General features: G+C 44.6%; 1 protein-coding gene across 10 annotated transcripts in view; it reads left to right on the plus strand.

The window, feature by feature from the left end:
• Positions 1–18,783, plus strand: part of FAM135B (family with sequence similarity 135 member B) — a 388,356-nt gene extending 369,573 nt beyond the window's left edge. For all 10 annotated transcript variants that reach the window (XM_075920076.1, XM_075920075.1, XM_075920080.1 and 7 more), the window contains 3 exons: positions 336–446; positions 7,396–7,509; positions 11,253–18,783. In XM_075920076.1, coding sequence (XP_075776191.1) covers positions 336–446; positions 7,396–7,509; positions 11,253–11,458 — 431 coding nt within the window. In that variant the 3' untranslated portion in view covers positions 11,459–18,783. The remainder of the gene's footprint in view (positions 1–335; positions 447–7,395; positions 7,510–11,252) is intronic.
• The last annotated feature ends 322 nt before the right edge of the window (positions 18,784–19,105 follow it).

A 19,105-nucleotide genomic window follows, 5' to 3' on the forward strand; every position in this document is an offset into this window, starting at 1 on the left:
TCCACAAGCCTCTCTAGAGCAAACCTCTGCAGAAAGGCATCCTTAGGGCTGAGGGAAGAGAGGTATGCTGCAGCAGAGGTAGCTTTCATGAGTCAAGATCTCCAATAGCCTTATGGTGTCAGCTCACGGAAGCAGAGAATACAATGGGGCTGTGAGATTTTCTAGCCACTGACTGCTAGCCCGAGAAGAAATGCAGAGTACTGATGGCCAGTGAACTTGGCGCTGGAATGTTCAGTCTCAGTTTCTGAATTGTGGAAGGGATTTTTTTTAATTCTTAAGGCGTTTTGTGTGGTATTTATGGATGCAATTAACCCGCATGTTGATTGTCATTCTAGGCCTATGGCTCATGCAGAAGCTGAAAAAATCAGGGTCACTTTTGCAGCTGACTTTCAGGGACAATGCAGACCTGCGCAAATGTTTCTTGTACCAGCTCAGCCAAAAAACAGGTAAGTAAATGTCTGGGTTGAGAGCAAATTCTCCACAATGTTGCCCCATATTCAGCTGCCCTTCAGAAAATAAATGATCTGTATTCAGTCTGGGATGTTTGTTAATCATTGCTGGTTTTGGAGGGAGAGGTGCCTGAAGCAAAACTTCAGTGGACTCCTCTGTCTGATGTAATCTGTTTTACTTGTGCATTTCTATTGTGGATATCACCATGGAATGGAGTCGCCACACATGCCTCACTGAACTTTGGTAAATTTGCATCTGAATATAAATGTTGTACAGGCAGTCCCCGACTTACGTGGATCCAACTTACGTCGGATCCCTAGATACGAACGGGGTGAGGCAACTCCCGCACATGCGCAGCAGCATTCCCGGGGCTCGCTCACCTGGGTCCTAGGATCCTCCTTCTCCTCGGGCCGGCTCCGACTGGGGTCCCGCAGAGCTGCCGGGCAGAGGAAAAGTGCCTCCCCACGCCCGCTGCCCCCCCCAACCCCGCTGCCAGCAACAGGCTGCCCCCTCCCCTGAGCAACAGGCTGCCGAACAGACAAAAGCAGCCTCTCTGCCCCTCCTCCCCTCTATACATGCCGGGCTCCCGGAGCGCAGCAGCGTCCCCGGGGCTCGCTCACCTGGGTCCTAGAATCCACCTCCTCCTCCTCTTCGGCCGGCTCCAACTGGCCTCTGCCTGCAGCAGCTGGCCACAGGGACAGGGATCCCGCAGAGCTGCCGGGCAGAGGAAAAGTGCCTCCCCACGCCCGCTGCCCCCCCCCCCCCCGCGGCCTCGCATCCTGCACGCCTCCCCCCTCCCCCCCTGCCAGCAACAGGCTGCCCCCTCCCCTGAGCAACAGGCTGCCGAACAGCAGACAAAAGCAGCCTCTCCGCCCCTCCTCCCCCTATACATGCTGGGCTCCCTGGGCAAACAAAGACTCCACCAAAACAAACAAAGTGCTGGCCTCATTGTGTTAGCAAAAAAAGGACCCTCCTCCTAGAACCCTGGGTGGTGTGTGGAAATAAAGCTATTAGCTCAAAGCATGGTGCAGAGCTGTTTGGTATTTGATGAGTTACTCCTTTAGTCCTGAGTTTGTCACAGGGACAGAAATAGATGTGAAATCTTCTGAACAGGGGAACAGACAGCAAAACAAACATTAGAGGGGAGTTAACCTTTCCCTATGCTATCCAAAACTAAAAAAAATGTTTGGCTAGAGTTTCCCCTACAATATGTACCAGTTCCGACTTACATACAAATTCAACTTAAGAACAAACCTACAGTCCCTATCTTGTACGTAACCCGGGGACTGCCTGTAGTTCACGCTCTCAGCAGTGATGTTAGGTTACTACCACCTAATTTGTATTGCTAAAGGACAAAAACTTGATTGTTTAGTTTGCCTTAGTTCAGAGCCATTCACTAGAACCAGGAGAGGGTTGGTGCAGACATTTGGTGAAAAATGCAGATATGAGGACACTGAAAGCAGCTTGAGAAATTTTGCTGAATCATTCAATCCAAAATAATCCCTAAAAAATTCCAAAAACATGTTATCCTGGCATTTTAAAAACAAAACCTTTGGATTGTTTTTGCTTTAAAACTTCCTTTATTTTTTAAATAAAAAATGTCAGAAAGGCTCAAAATGTAAATAATCTATTTTTCAGTTTGCTAAACATTTAAAAAAATATTGGTTTTGGTTCAACCCAAAACATTTTTGTTAAGAATTGCCGGGGGGGGGGGGGGGGCGGGGGGCGCGGGGGAAGAACAAGCAAACAAAAAAATCCATTATTCACACGACCATAATTCTCACCTCTAGGAACCAGGATGTTTGAATCTAGGTCCCTTGTGATGCTTCTATTTTTGCCCACTGCTGATCCCACAGTTTGGTGCCACAGGAAGAGGCACAGGCATCCTGCTGAAATGCTAAAGAGAGGTCCCATTCACCCCACTGAACTGAGGCTCTCTCAGGAAAACTTTGGCTCTAACCCTGATGTCCTACTCAGAATTTCCTCTCTCAGTAGAACATTCCCATTCATGCAGAAGTCTGTGCATAAGTTAGCAAATGCTGGGCATATTTATCTACCTGTCACTCTGATATTTAACTCATCAGCCATGCAATCCTGTGGTAGGCTGCCAGAAGGAAAGGAACTATGTAAATCAAATGCCATTATTTAAGAATTCTTCATATGACAAATGTGGAGCTAATATGTACTAACGTAACGAATATTACTATGCCATCATTGTATCGGGGAAGTTGTTTCATGTTGGGATTATTAGAATTTCTGTATAATGGTATTGATCCATTTTATAATGGTGATAGTGATGAATTTATTATACACGTGGAGTGCTTGAATTCAAGTGGATCTGTGCAAGCAGGCAACACAATAGCACCGGATAAGAGTACTGAAGCACATGCTTGAAAGACAATGGCATCCTTTCAGGCTGTAGCCGAAGAACACAGCTGTTTTGCCTGACAGGGAGTCTAGGGATTAAAAGGTCTATAAACACTTGATCCCAGAGAAGGAAGTGAGCTTCTATGGGGCTGTCCAGGGAATGTCACCAGGCAGGGAGAAAAGCTGAAAAAGAGGCTCAGCAGACCAGTCTTCAGGGGGTTAAATGGTTAGATACTTAGAATCATAGAATACTAGGACTGGAAGGGACCTCGAGAGGTCATCGAGTCCAGTCCCCTGCCCTCATGGCAGGACCCAGTACTGTCTAGACCATCCCCGATAGACATTTATCTAACCTACTCTTAAATATCTCCAGAGATGGAGATTCCACAACCTCCCTGGGCAATTTATTTCAGTGTTTCACTACCCTGACAGTTAGGAACTTTTTCCTAATGTCCAACCTAAACCTCCCTTGCTGCAGTTTTAGCCCATTGCTTTTTGTTCTATCCTCAGAGGCCAAGATGAACAAGTTTTCTCTCTCCTCCTTATGACACCCTTTTAGATATCTGAAAATTGCTATCATGTCCCCCCTCAATCTTCTCTTTTCTAAACTAAACAAACCCAATACTTTCAGCCTTCCTTCACAGGGCATGTTCTGTAGACCCTTAGTCATTCTTGTTGCTTTCTCTGGACCCTCTCCAATTTCTACACACCCTTCTTGAAATGCGGTGCCCAGAACTGGACACAATACTCCAACTGAGGCCTAACTAGCGCAGAGTAGAGCAGAAGAATGACTTCTCATGTCTTGCTCTCAACACACCTGTTAATGCAACATTAGCTGCTTTGTTCTTGCTGTTTTTCTAGAAAAATGATTCGTTGCTTTATGGAGGCTGTCGGGTCACTAGTTACCACTGTCATCGCCCTGGAGGGAACAGAATAGCAGTGTCTGAGCCAATGTTCCCTCTAATCTTTTCCATCCATAAGCAGACTTTTTTCCATCCAGGTGCAGAACACATTTGTTATGTGCACCGAGGCATGTGTGAATGTGCACCACCCGCAGAAACAAACCAGCAAAACTAGTGGTGGGTGCTCTACTAATCAGGTGGAGACATTTGAATCTCTCCTGAGTGGCCGCCCAAACACACAGCTTACAGGGAACACTGGTCTAAGCCTAATTCAGACCTATTGAACCGATCACAGCTTGCACCAGGGACTGCCGCCTAGGACTCAGTCTTAGGAGAAGTATTGAAGGATTCAGCCCTGAGTTCAGGTGATAGCTAGAGGCCCAGAACCTCAGAGAGGGATCCAGTCGATGAGTCCAAGAGGCGTCAGAGGTGCAATTTTCTAGTAACTGTCTTAGGGTATGTCTACACTACCACCCTAGTTCGAACTAGGGTGGTTAATGTAGTCATACGAACTTGCAAATGAAGCCTGGGATTTGAATTTCCCGGGCTTCATTTGCATGTTGCTGGGTGCCACCATTTTTAAATGTCCGCTAGTGCGGACTCCGTGCCCGCGGCTACACGCGGCACGAACTAGATAGTTCGGACTAGAATTCCTTTTCCGAACTATTGTTACACCTCGTTCCACGAGAAGTAACGATAGTTCGGAAAAGGAATCCTAGTCCGAACTATCTAGTTCGTGCCGCGTGTAGCCGCGGGCACAGAGTCCGCACTAGCGGACATTTAAAAATGGCGGCACCTGGCAACATGCAAATGAAGCCCGGGAAATTCAAATCCCGGGCTTCATTTGCAAGTTCGTATGACTACATTAACCACCCTAGTTCGAACTAGGGTGGTAGTGTAGACATACCCATACTTAGTACTTGCCAACCTCAAACAGAGTAGAGATGCTAACAGACTCTCCAACACTGCTAAGAGGTAGGTAGCTGCCTTCTTATGTTACATACACATAGAGAAGTTGAGCCAAACTCACTGAAGATTAGGGATGTTTGATATCAAACAGTTGAATAGTCAGGCAACCACATGAAATCTTAGTGGTTACACAACTATTTGATAGTCCCGGGGGGTGGCTGGCAGCCAATGCTGTCCGACACCACTCCCAGGGAGCTCCCTGCTACCCGGTGCTGCTGTGTTTCTATCAGAGGTAGCAGCTTGGGGTGGAAGGCAGAGCCAGTCCGCAAGGGGAGCCTGTTTAAAACCCAGCTCCCCATGCAGACAGGGGCTGCTGCCAACCCCATGCTGCCGCCTCTGATATAGTGGCAGCAGCCCCTGTCCGTGGGACATCTGAGCTCCCCATGGACAGAGGCTGCTCCATGGAATGCAAAGCAGCCTCTGTCTGCAGGGAGCTTGGACCTCCCCCACCAGATAGGGGCTGCTGCCTGTCTGATGAGACAGCCTCTGTCCATAGCAGGCTTTGTGACAGTCTCCACTGCTCCCCCTCCTGTGCTGCTGCCTCTGGTAGAGGCAGCAGCATGGGGAGTGGGGGCAGGTGGGACTGCAGAATTCCTGTTTGGGAGAACCTGCTTTTAATCTGACTCCCCCCAGCATCGGCTTCTGCTTGCTCCCTTCGCCTCTGTAGGAAACAGAAGGGGGGGGGGGGGCAGGTGGGTCCACAAAGCCAGCATGAGAGTGGAGCCTGCTTGAAAGCCACTCCCCACACCTATCGGCTCCAGCCTGCCCCCCGTCACCCTCTATGCTGCTGCATCTCTATGAGAGGCAGCAGCATGGGGGGTGAGGAAGCAGGTGGATCCAGTGCTTAGAGGGAGGCGGCTTTTAAGAGGCAGCAAGGGGAGGGGAATACAGAGGGAGCAAGGAATGTGTGTAGTCAACAAAATTAACTGATAAGCCCAGGCTTATCGTATTGTCGTCTACATGTTGACATCCCTACTCAAGATCATGCAGCTCTACTAATAATCGGGGACATGCCCAATACCTCACAGCAAAGTCTATAACAGGGCTAGGAAGCCTTCCAGTTTCCTCACTCCCAGTCTTGTGTTTTAACCCCCAGACCTTTCTCTCTCATACTCTACCATGATCACATGCATGCATTTGTCCTGCCCTGGACTGCGTCGCTTTCTGTAATAAGCCCTGCAATAGAACCAGTCTGCAACCTTCAGACTGTGAGCCTCATCCAAAACCCACTGCTGTCAAGGGAAAGACCCTCAGTGACTTTGGAGAGGTGTGGCTCAGGCCCTGACTTGGCCCCTGTGCTAGTCCATGAATCTGATAGGGTGGAGTGCTATGTGTGAAGACTTCTCTTATTCTAATGGTGTGGTGCTCAACAATCCCCCAATCTGTCTCTAGCACTGTATGTACAGCTGATATAGAACAAACAGCAATTAATACTGCCCACAGAATTCATTCCTCATGGCTGGTTCATATAAACTCATAATAAATTATCAGAGGTAAATGACAGCAGTGCTTCCTCAACAACATTGGGCTTTTAATTACTCAACAGACACTAACATCCAGATCCTTATTTAAAAATAAAACTACTCCAAAGTCTACAGTAAGAATATAGGTCCTCATTCAGACACCCCCCCCGAGTCGCTTTTCTGCCACGCCACCTCTGAGAATTGGGAGTATTTAAAAACACAAACAAAACTCCATAAGAGAAGTGCTAATGTAATGAAACTATCCTGCTGCTTAACTCCTTTGCTGAGTAACCATGGGATAGCGTTACTGTGAGCCTGCACCTTCCTGTCTCTTTCCAACCCCATTTTCGTTCATTTATGATGCTCGTACCTTTGTTTCATTTCCCAGTTTAGGACCCCACCCTGCAAACACTCCCACGAGAATTCCCAGTGAATGCAATGGGGCAGTTGACATGCGCAGAGTTTCTCACCGGCATAGGAATGTATAAAATTTGGTACTTAGACTGGAAGCTCTCTGAATCAGGACTGCTCATTGGTTTTGCTGATATAGACTAATACAGCTAACCCTCTGAGACTAATTACATTACAGTTTATAACAGTGACATCAGTGGTTTGTCACACTCCCTAGGGCACGTCTAGACTGCCCACGGCCTTCAAAAGAAGATATGCAAATTTGGTGCGAATTTGCATATCTTCTTCCGATCCTGTTTTCGCAAGAGTTTTTTTTGTAAAAGAAAAAAGAAGTCTAGATGTGGTACTTTTAAAAAAAAAAATTTTCAAAAGAACCCTTCTTCCTAAAAAAATGAGGTGTACAGGGTTCTTTTGAAAAAGGTGAGGTTTTTTTGGAAAGAACCATGTCTAGACTGCTTTTTTTTTCAAATAACTCTTCCGAAAACGGGATTGGAAGAAGATATGCAAATTAGTGCCAAATTTGCATACCTTCTTTCGAAAGTCGCAGGCAGTATAGACATTCCCATACTGTTTCCTTAGAACTATGCTACATATATAACTATTCTTCCTTGACTGTGCTGCACATTTTAAAACACATACAATCATGCCATACTCCTGAAAAAGAGCTCTGAGTAAGTTTGAAAGCTCGTCTCTGACACCAACAGGAATTGATCCAATAAAAGATATTACTTCTCCCTCCTTGTCTCTCTAATACTCCTGTTAACATTTGTGTAGATTTATTGTTTTGATAGATTGCCGAGTTATAAAATTTTTGATGCATTTCTTTGTTACAGGTCTTCAGTACTTTAAAAATGTCGTGTTGGTGGCATCTCCCCAGGATCGATATGTCCCGTTTCATTCAGCAAGGATAGAAATGTGCAAAACCGCACTTAAAGACCGGCACACAGGTACAATGAGACCCTTTCTGTGTTTCAAAACCATTGAGTGGATTGACTGTCTGTTTAAATCTTGTGTACGACTGAGAATGTGGCATCACAATGATTTTTTTTTGCATTCACTCTCTGAAAATAATCACAAATATAAATGTTAATTTGTTAAGCCAGACAATTTTCTCGTCCCACGGGAAGCTGTTGAAATCGTTACAAAACCTATTTAAAAAGCTCTTGGTATGATGAAAACAAATGTCATTCAAGATTGTTATCTAGGCTTCCTCCCCTCCAATTTCTGTTAAAAAGTGGTGATAATTATGATGATAGAATTGGTTGCCAGCACTGCTGTTTTACCAATGTTCTTTCACCTTTTTTTTTCTCAATTTGAGGTTGGTCCAAACCCAATTGAAGTCAATTGGATTTTTTATTTTCAATAGGAATTGGATCGTAGCCCTCATGATTTAAGCCTTAGTCCCATCTGAAATCCTTTCTGTTTTGGAATAAATCCCTTGCCCTCAGTGGAGACATTGCTCACCAATATTGTTTTTGTCCCTGGGAATTATCTCTTTTATCAACAAACATGATGTTCATTGAAGGACCTCCACAGCTCCATTGGAAAGAACCTGTCAGAAATAATGCCAAATGCATAGCACTATGATTTGTCTACCACCAGTTCCATATGAATGATTGATTTTAATGGTATTCCTGTCTTGCACTGGTGTAAGTGAGAGGATAAATCCATGTCCAAAAGTTCAAATTGAGGCTTGGTATTATCAGTCCTTCAGTTATAATTCTTTTCCTCCACTTCCCTCACAGCTTTCTCCCAGCCTGGACAGCACTTCAAGAGGGAAGGGCACGTTCCTACCCATTCCTCAGGCATTCCTTACACAGGGCCCATTAGAATCCAGATCCAGATTCGGTAAAAATCATGCAAAGCCCTAGAGAGCATTAGCCAGTTTCCTGGACAGCCTCCTAAAAACATCTCTGTTTAGTGTTCCGGGAATAGACAGGCAGGGTGATCGAGGCTTATTTGGTTCCCATGTGGAGTCCCAAAGGAGCTGTTTGCCCCATTCCTAGCCCAACTGAACTCTGTCCCAAGAAGAAGGAAAGATTCAATTGGTTCCTCTAATGATAATGGGTATGTCTACACTACAAAGTTAGTTCGAACTAACGGACGTTAGTTCGAACTAACTTTCATAGGCGCTACACTAGCGCTCCTCTAGTTTGAAATTAATTCGAACTAGCAGAGCGCTTAGTTGGAACTAGGAAAACCTCATTTTACGAGGATTAAGCCTAGTTCGAACTAGCTAGTTCGAATTAAGGGGTGTGTAGCCCCTTAATTTGAACTAGTGGGAGGCTAGCCCTCCCCAGGTTTCCCTGGTGGCCACTCTGGCCAACACCAGGGAAACTTGTCTGCCCCCCTCCCGGCCCCGGACCCCTTAAAGGGGCACGGGCTGGATACGGTGCCCGTGCCAGGTGCAACCCTTCCAGCACCCAGCCAGCAGACCCTGCACCTGGCACGGATCGAGCCACCCACCCAATGCCCCCCAGCCCTCCCCCTCTTCCCAGGACCAGGCTGGCGGCTCCCGGGAGCTTGCCCAGGACTGCAAGAGGCGGGCACCCGCCTGGGCTAGTGCGGACATCGTGGACCTCGTCCACGACCTCCGCACTAGGCACAGGAAAGTGGCCGTCTAGGGCAGGAAAGCTGCCAGCCTGGCCACCCAGGAGCAGGTGTGCATGAAAATCAAGGTGGTCCACTGAGACCCCCAACCCTGAGCCCTGAGCTTACAATGGCCGTACTGGGTCAGACCAAAGGTCCATCTAGCCCAGTAGCCTGTCTGCTGATAGCGGCCAACCCTAGAGACCCTGAAGGGGATGGACCAAAGATAGTGACCAAGCTATTTGTCTCGTGCCATCCCTCTCCAGCCTTCCACAAACTTTGGGCAGGGACACCACTCCTACCCCCTGGCTAATAGCACTCCATGGACCCAACCTCCATGACTTGATCTCACTTCCCTTTAAACTCTGTTCTAGTTGTAGCCTTCACAGCCTCCTGCAGCAAGGAGTTCCACAGGTTGACTCTTTGCTTTGTGAAGAACTTTCTGTTACTAGTTTGAAGCCTGCTACCCATTCCTTTCCTTTGGTGTCCTCTAGTCCTTCTTTATGGGAACTAATGAAGAACTTTTCTGTATGCACCCTCTCCACCCAACTCCTGCTTTTAGAGACCTCTATCCTCTGTCTCCTCTTTTCTAAGCTGAAAAGTCCCAGTCTCTTTAGCCTCTCTTCATATGGGACCTGTTCCCAACCCCTGATCATTTTAGTTGCCCTTCCCTCTCCCAGCCTCTCTCTTCCCCTCTCCTACCTCTTTTCCCAGTCTCCCCCAGTTTTGTTCAATAAAGACAGATTCCATTTTTTAACACAATTGTCCTTTATTTTGTACATCAGGAAGAGGGGCTAGGGAAGGGTAAGTGGAAGGAGGAGAGGGAGGAATGGGGTACGCGCCCCTGATGGGGAGGACTGGGCTGGCTCTGCGGGCTTCTGGGGATGGAAGCTCTCCTGCAGCCCCCCAATTGCCCCCTCTCCCCAGATGGCAGCCTGCGGCAAGTGCAGCCGGTCTGATGGCCGAGTGCTGTGATGTGCCCAGTGTGGGTAGTCTGGGCAATCCAAGCCAGGACTGCTTTGCAAGTGGGGCACCCCTGAGAACTGTCTGTCCGGGGTGGGGCTCGGGACCCTTTAAGCACAGCCCTCGGCTAGCCTGAGACAGCATCTCCACGCTCTAAGTCCTCCTCTGATGCCCTGCTGGCACTGCTTCCGGCCATCCTTAAGCCCTGTTCAGGGTCCACTTAATGTGGACATGCTAGTTCGAATTAGCAAAATGCTAATTCAAACTAGTTTTTTAGTCTGGATCCGTTAGTTCGAATTAGCTTAGTTCGAATTAACTAATTCGAACTAAATTAGTTCGAATTAACGTTGTAGTGTAGACATACCCAATGGGAGTTTGTTCTTCAATGGGATTAGGCCTGAGTCCTGAGGAACTTTATAAAGCGTAACACCCAGAACTTCAAATAAACACTTCTATCAGCCCCGTCAGACTGGTCTGTATGTCCTGAATCCACTTCAGATTAACCGCAGTAGAGCTTTTGTTTAATCTTCCTGTGGACTGTCCCCTCGTATCCACTGTCTTGGCATCTTTCAGATCCAGGTTGGACCTCCCTGGTCTGGCACCCTTGGAACCAAACAGGTCCTGGTCAAGGGAGTTTTCTGGACCAGGAGAAGTCTGGGAGGGGGAACACCAGCCTCCCTGCTGGGCTCCTCTCCCCAGCCTTCCAGTCTCACAAGCTGCGGCAGCCCTAACAGAGCTCTCAGTACTTCAGGCCCGCTGCAGTTCCTGGCAGCACCACCACCACCCCGCTGGCCTTGTGGCAGCCTCACCACCCCACCAGAGCTCCCGTCTCGTGGCAGCCCCATCACCCTGCCAGAGCTCCCAGCAGTCCTGCCGGCTGTGGGCTCCTCTGCCTCCTTCTCTCCCACCGGCTTCCCTGCCCCACCAGCTTCAGGCTCTGGTACCCTGTGGACTCCGCTGCTCCAAGCTGCCGGCACCATCTGCCACTGGGGCTCTGTAGTCCTGCAGTATAGAGTCTCAACCTGTATTGCTGTCTTGATGCCAGGGTGTATTTGCACTGAATAGAGAAGAACCGTCACTCGGTCTGTGCAGCATTGGGATGTAAGTGTGAGACTTTGCCTCTTCAAATCTCTTTCAGGTCCCATTTATGCAGAGATGATAAACAACCTCCTCCAACCCTTGGTGGGGGCCAAGGACTGCACTTTAATCAGACACAACGTGTTCCATGCGCTCCCGAACACTGCCAACACTCTGATCGGACGGGCCGCCCACATAGCGGTGCTGGACTCTGAACTTTTCCTGGAGAAGTTTTTCCTTGTGGCAGGACTCAGCTATTTCAAATAGCACTCAAAGCACTGAGGAACAAAGGACATGCAGCGTGTTCAAGGATGGAGATTCCCTTTGCCAAAAGAGTGCGGTATTAGAAATGAGACACACGCACGTGATGAGGTGGGACCCTAACACTCCTCCCATTTTCATTTATGTTTCCGAGAATAAAGTGCTGTGGCTTCAAGGCATTCAAACTTCCAAATATTGGGGCTTTTGGAAGACACAAATATTCATGTTCCGTTTCTATGTTCTCTTTTGATTGCTAACATAGGACAAAGACCACTTCAGAAATAGAGAACAGAAATAAGAAAGCCAAATCTAGAGATATGACTGAACCAACATGATTCTGACCTCTGTTAAATATCAGCCCAGGGACACAGTCTTCTTTGATTTCATGCTCATGTACTTAATAAGAGAGCTATACATCTGTAGCACTTTTGGTGGGGTAATTAATGCAAGAGAAAACAAACATATATGAACTCAGGTTAAAACCTCCTTTTTGATATACTGGACAATATGAAATATATTTATGTGGTCAAAATTCTTGATAGCTTCTGAGGTTCCATTTGTCTAAATAAAATGTACAGATGGGTCTGTTATCTGTACACATTTGTAACATTCATACTCTCAAGGCATGGAAAGGGGGGAAAGACACATTTAAATAAAAGGAGGGAATCTTTATAAAGCCTTTAAAAACTCCATTTCATGCAAAATAAATGAACTCAAGACAGAAGCAGCCAAACAAGAGGAGTATATTTGAATAATCGTGGGATACAGTCATCTTCTGTTAGCATTTCTTCTGTTTACATTTATGGATGGATGAACATTGTTTTTGCTTGTACTTATAATTAAGATACTTTTTTATTTTTTAAATCTGTTCATAAGTACATTGACCCCAATGTTCAAAAATGTTGGTATTCCTAGCTGGCATTCAAAGTCATGCCAATAATAATGCTACCAAGCCAATCAAAAGCAGTAGGCGGTAACTTTTCAACTGAAAATTTTGAAGTGCTTCAAAATATGGACTCTTCTATTAGTCCCCTTCTGAAATATGTTAGTCCCATCTGAAATTATTTATGCAGTCCTGATTACCACAGGTAGAAATTTTTTAAAGAGAAAAAAGATCTACGTTGTTTCCCAATGTTCAACACTTTCCACTTTTTCAATGTTGTGGGTGTTTTTAATTGAAATTTTTATCAAAGATATGAGTACACTTCGAAATCTTAAATTTTGATAACTATTTCAGTAAGTTTTCCTAGTATATTTGATCAATTTTCAATAAGAAAGAAAGAAAGAAAGAAAGAAAGAAAGAAAGAAAGAAAGAAAGAAAGAAAGAAAGAAAGAAAGAAAGAAAGAAAGAAAGAAAGAAAGAAAGAAAGAAAGAAAGAAAGAAAAAGTCAACAGTTCCGCATTAAACATTTTGTTTTGAAACAAGGCAACTTAGTAATGAAAACCTTTGTGTTCAGAAAAATGTTGACCAGTGTATGATCCTGTAGGTTTTTCAGTGAAAACTAACAAGGATAGTAGCTGTTGTCACAAATCTAAATTATGAGTTAAGGTTAAGGAAATTAAGCTCACCAAAAGAGGAGATTTCTAAAAGCTCTAAGTGAAAGTGAAATACTACGGGAAAAAAAGGAAGATTTACTTGAATAGCCAAATTTAGGAAGAATATGTATGCAAAGGGGCCAATAGGAAATGAAACTGAGGGATTTGGATTTATTTAGACTATATAAGAGAAGAGTGAGGGGGAATTTGTTAGCAGCCTTCAACTACCTGAAGTGGGATTCCTGAGAGGATGAAGAGTGGCTGTTCTCAGTGGTGTTAGATGACAGAATGAGGAGCAATGGTCTCAAGTTGCAGTGGGAAAGGTCTAGGTTGGATATTAGGAATAACGATTTCACTACGAGTGTGGTAAAGCACTGGGATGGGTTACCTAGGGAGGTATTGGAATTTCTATCCCTAGAGGTTTTTAAGTCCCAGCTTGACAAAGCCTTGCCTGGGATGATTTAGTTGGGATTGGTCCTGCTTTTAGCAGGGAATTGGACCTGATGACTTCCTGAGGATTCTTCCAACACAACGATTGTATGGACTTATGTGGCAAGCCATTGATGCAAAAGTTTGAATAAGCTTAACTCCCGTGTTTAATACCATGGACAGGGCTAATGGTGCTAATAACAAGTAGGTGGAACTCCTTGCTAGAGGATGTTCTGAAGACAAAAAAGAACTAGATAAATTTATGAATGTTAGGTCCATCAATGGCTGTTAGCCAGGATGGGTAGGAATGGTGTCCCTAGCCTCTGGTTATCTGGAAATGGATGACAGAAGAGGGTTCATGTGATGATTCCTTGTTCTGTTCCCTTCCTCTGGGGTATCCGGTATTGGCCACTGTCGGCAGACAGGATACTGGGCCAGATGGACCTTTGGTCTGACCCAGTATGGCCGTTCTTATGTTTTTATGTTAAGATGAGCAGAAAATGGGCAGGTACGCCAGGCCTGGATACCATTTTTTGTCCTTTAAAGGCCATGGTGAAGTGAAATAGTAATAGTAAGCACTTATATAGCATGTTTGGAGACATTAAATATTAATCAACACTCCAGTGAGACAACTGGATGAGCATTATCTTCTTCATCTCACAGATGGCTAACTTCAGGCGGAGAGGGTATATGATTTGCCTAAGGCTTCAAAGAAAGTCCATGTCAGAGACAGCACTGGAGCTCAGGAATCCTGGTTCCCAGTTCTGTACTCAGAACACCAGCTCATACCTCTGCCTCTGCAATTTTAGTGCTAGCGACTCTTATTTATCACACAATTTATCTCCTGCTGTGTCAACATTTGTATGAAGGTTCTAACAATAATTACAATGGTGGGTATAGGTTTGGGTTTCAGATAGTAGAAGGCAGTCTTTTTGCATTTATTATTTTTTATGACAGACAATAATATATACAGAAAGGGTGTAGTTATTTCCATCACCTATACTTGAATATTTATACTATTCAGTTGTCTGGTACTCAGTGAGTCGGGCAGAACCCTCAAGAGTAATGATTCCTACATTCAGACCTGGAATTGTTTTGCCTTGCGTGTGTCCATGAGGCATGATGCTCTGCCTTTATTCTGTGTGTGTGTGTGTGTGTGTGTGTGTGTGTGTGTGTGTGTGTGTGTGTGTGACACTCCTGTGTGTGTGACAGAAAGAGTGAGCGAGAGTGAGAGAGAGACTTCTAAGCCAATGAGAGTTTTGTATCACATGAGTGGCAGGATTGTATCTATGTTCATAATACTCACTAAGGGCCTGATCCAAAGCTCATGGAAATCAGTGGGATGCTTGTCACTGATTTCAACAGGAATTGGATTAGATCCATACAGTCTGGTCCCTGGGAGGCCATTACAGACAGCTGCCATGATTCTAAGCTAAAGCTTAGAGAAGTCATTCTTTTAAATGACTGGTTGTAATTTTTCTCTTCCATGTGCTGCTGGAACGTTGTGAGAAATATTGGCAATAACCATCTAGTTTGATGCTGATTTGAAGCTATCGGGTGTCTTCTTTGCTTGTTTGTTTGTTTTACTTGGGATGGTGTCTTTGTAAACCTATCTTACCTATATATTACAGATGTGCAGAGACTACATGCAGCCATTATAATGTATAAACCATCTTAACTGTTTGCACATCATTAAACTAATCCATTTGGACTCATTTTGAAAGGCTTTTTTATGTCAGTTTCTCTTAGAATAAATATATATATATATATATACTCTTATTAACAGCTATCTTTGTAGTAAGCAAACATATCTGCAGAGCTGGTGTCTAGCATCTTGGTTACAGTGTAGGCTTTGGGTTTTGTGGTTATTCATGAAGACCCTCTTTAATACTATTCCGCACACCTGTACCCCTGTATTACCAGCAACAATTGTTTTTACTTTCAAACTAGACAAATATTGCATAGTACTTTTAAACGAGAGGGCCCCATTTATGATCTCAGCTGTCACACAGTTCAGTGTAGATAGGTGCAGGTTTTCAAGGACTGGAGAGAGGAGGAGTTGAAGGGCCAGATACTTATCTGGTGCAAATCACCACAGCACCACTGAAGCTATGTCAGCAAAGAATGTGGGCCACATTCTTTTGTTTAGTCATTTAGAGCCTAATCCAAAGCCCGCTGACATCAATAGTTAACTTTTCATTGTGTTCAAAGGGGAGTTGATTACACCTCCCCCATCATATCTGATTTGCTACATTGACCAGGAGAATTCTGATTTTCATACTTAACATCCTCCTCCTCTTCCCACGCATGCTCGTTGGAATCACTTGGTAAAGCTTCAAGTTCTAATCCTGACATCATAGTCCCTATTGACTTCAGGCAAATTTTCTTGTGTGAGTCATGAAGAAATGCAATATCTGGCCCTAGATATGAATTATGAGCAGGCCATCATATAATCATCTATATAATTTTGACCTGGCCACCATGTGGCCAGCTAAACAGTGACTTGGACATTTTCAGTCATGTCTTTAGAAGCAATTCACATGGTCAAAGTCAACATTTTAGACATATCACATTTTGTGTGTGTATGTGTGTATGTGTGTGTGTGTTTCCATATATATATATATATAATTTTTAATACCTTGAGGCAGCTTCTGAACCATTTCAACCATCTGATCTTCAGTCATAAGATTTTCTAGCTCTATGTGATGCCATATTATAATGAAAACCAAATGTTGTATGGAGCTTCGTAAGAACAGCTTAATGAAAAGCAATTGGAATGCACTGTAAATGTACTGATAGTTTTGAGCCTGAACTGTCTTTTTAAAGAAAAAATAATAATATATAAGCAGCATGTGGTATGAAAGCTTTGGTAGTAAGCATGTGGAAAATAGAAGACATTTTAAATGACTATGTAGCATTTTGGTAGATATTCTACACCATTAATAGCTGGGCTAAATGCCCTTCTAAGCTCCTAAGACAGTGCAGAGGGTCTTCCACATTTTCTGTTTTGGAGAAATCTGTCTTATTTGTAACTGCTGGCTATATACCTCATTTTTTGCACTTCTCAGTTTTAATGCTGATGCAGCCAGAACACACACAGAATACATTTCTGCATTGCAACGTGACAGGGGGAAGGTTTGAACTCAAACCACCCAACTGGTTCACAGAGAGAAATTAACTTTGGCTGTCTGAGTGAACATCAGCTATACATCTTTGGAATAGCAGCAGTCTCTGGGGCTTAGCTAGATTAATTTCAGAAGGCCATGTTTTCTATCACCCTCTTAACCCACATTGGGAACAGATGGTTGGATCCATGTATGCAAGGAAAAACCTTTGCATGAGCATCCGTGTGCTGTGCACCTGACCACTCAGGTTTGCACGTACAAATGCAAGATTTTGCACTTACATTGGGATGCACCAACAAATATTAAAGGGATGACTAAGAAGGCCCTTTAAAGAATTGGCTGCAAGTATTCATTCTTCGGGCTTGTCATATGAGTCCCTTTTCTCTTTTATAAAATGATTAATCTGCAGGCAAAATTGTGCCAAATTGTTGACTTTAATGGAAGGTGAAGGTGTTCGCTCAGCACCTCAGAGGATTATGATCAAAGAGTTTGAAATCTTAGCTTTACAGATGCCATGTAGTCTTGGAGAACTGTACCAGTATACAGTGCTTTTAATCTCTAAAGCACTTTACAAACATTGCTAACTGATCATCACCGTATGTCTGTGCGGTGGGGAGTCAGCACTGTTCCTTTTTGCCAGCCATGACACAGAGGCAGAGGGGTTAAATGGCATGATCATGTGGACAGCAGGAATTTGCATCGGAGCTGGAATTAGAATTCAGGATCCTCTTGTTCCCAGTCCTGTATGCAGAGCAAGGAAGCTCAGCTCTCTTCCAACACTACATCTGAAACTGCTGGTCTGAGCATCACCTTTTGGAGTCGAGTGTTTTGTGCACTACATATAAGTGACATGGAAAGGCAAAGAATTTATAAAGGAGTCAGATCTTCGGTTGATGAAAACCAGCATCATCACAGGGAAGTTAAGGGACCTATGCTGATTTACTCCATTTGGGAATCTAACCCATTAGCATTTAGAGCAGAGTATCTGGAGCCAAGTCGCAGACGTGCCACAACAAGAAAGGGTGTGAGACCCGACTGTTCCCATTCTGGAGTTCTGTCTTCCATGCTGAGGTTGATAAAAACGGATTGATCTGATCTGCACTCTGGCATCTAATCAGTCACCGACTCCACTCCCATTAGTAATTTGTTTTGCTTGCAGCTGTCTGTGGCAAGGTCTCTAAGTGCAAATCCTAGTGTCTGTTGGCCAGGACTTCCCTGAATTCTCTTTGCTCAAGCATTCACGCAGGCAGATATTACTCAGTCTCTGTTTATAGCCAAGATCACCAATATGTGTTACTGTCACTCGTAAATCATGTACTCCAGCCCCCTAATCATTTCTCTTGCTTTCTGCTGGACTCTACAATTTATTCTCATCATTTCTGTAGTGGGAGAGGGAGACTCCAAAACTGGATGCGATACTCAAGATGTGGCCTTACTAGTGCCAAATAAAGGAGAACAATCACTTCCCTCAATCTACTGGCAATGTTCCTACTAATGCAGCCCAATGTGCCCTTAGACTTCTTGGCAACAAGGGCACACTGTTGACTCATATCCACCTTCTTGCCTACTGTAATCCCCATGTCCTTTTCTGCATAACTGCTGCCTAGCCAGTCAGTCCCAGCAGTGGTTGGGATTCTTCCATCCTAAGTGTACAACTCTGCACTTGTCTTTGTTGACCCTCATCAGATTTCATTTAGCATAATCCTCCAATTTGCCTAGAATAGTGTTTCTCAGCCAGTGGTACGAGTACCATTAGGGGTACTCAAGAGAAGTCTGGGGGGTACATCAACAAAACTGAAAACTGGAGAAAACAGCGCTTTATTATTTTTGTACTTTTTACACCCAAAAATTTCATCTCCCACCCGGCTATGATTATGTTGTTTAAACAAACAATTTTTTCTACCAATGTTGCAATGGTAGAAAAAATTGTGTGTCTGAAAACTGTAGGTACTGGGTGTACTTATAATTTTTTTTAAAGGGGGGTACTTTATAAAAATAAGTTTGAGAAACACTGGTCTAGATCACTATCTCTACCTCCAGCATATCTACCACTCTCTTAGTGTCAGCTGCAAACTTGTTCTCTGATAAGTCTTTGTCTTTTTGTTCATTCCCCCAATTCTGATACTGACGGGCTATGTCTACACTGGCATCCTTTTCCGGAAATGCTTAAAACGGAACAGTTTTCCGTTATAAGTATTTCTGGAAAAAGCGCGTCTACATTGGCAGGATGCTTTTCCAGAAAAGCACTTTTTCCGGAAAAGCATCCGTGCCAATGTAGACGCGCTTTTCTGCAAAAAAGCCCCGATCGCCATTTTCGCGATCGGGGCTTTTTTGTGGAAAAGAAATCTGTGCTGTCTACACTGGCCCTTTTCCAGAACAGTTTTCTGGAAAATGACTTTTGCCCAAACGGGAGCAGCATAGTTTTTCCGGAAAAGCACTGATGATTTTACAGTAGATCGTCAGTGCTTTTCCGGAAATTCAAGGGGCCAGTATAGACAGCTGGCAAGTTATTCCGGAAAAGCGGCTGATTTTCCAGAATAAGTGGCCAGTGTAGACACAGCTA

Source organism: Pelodiscus sinensis, chromosome 2, assembly GCF_049634645.1.
Source record: "Pelodiscus sinensis isolate JC-2024 chromosome 2, ASM4963464v1, whole genome shotgun sequence".
NCBI classification, from domain to species: domain Eukaryota; kingdom Metazoa; phylum Chordata; order Testudines; family Trionychidae; genus Pelodiscus; species Pelodiscus sinensis.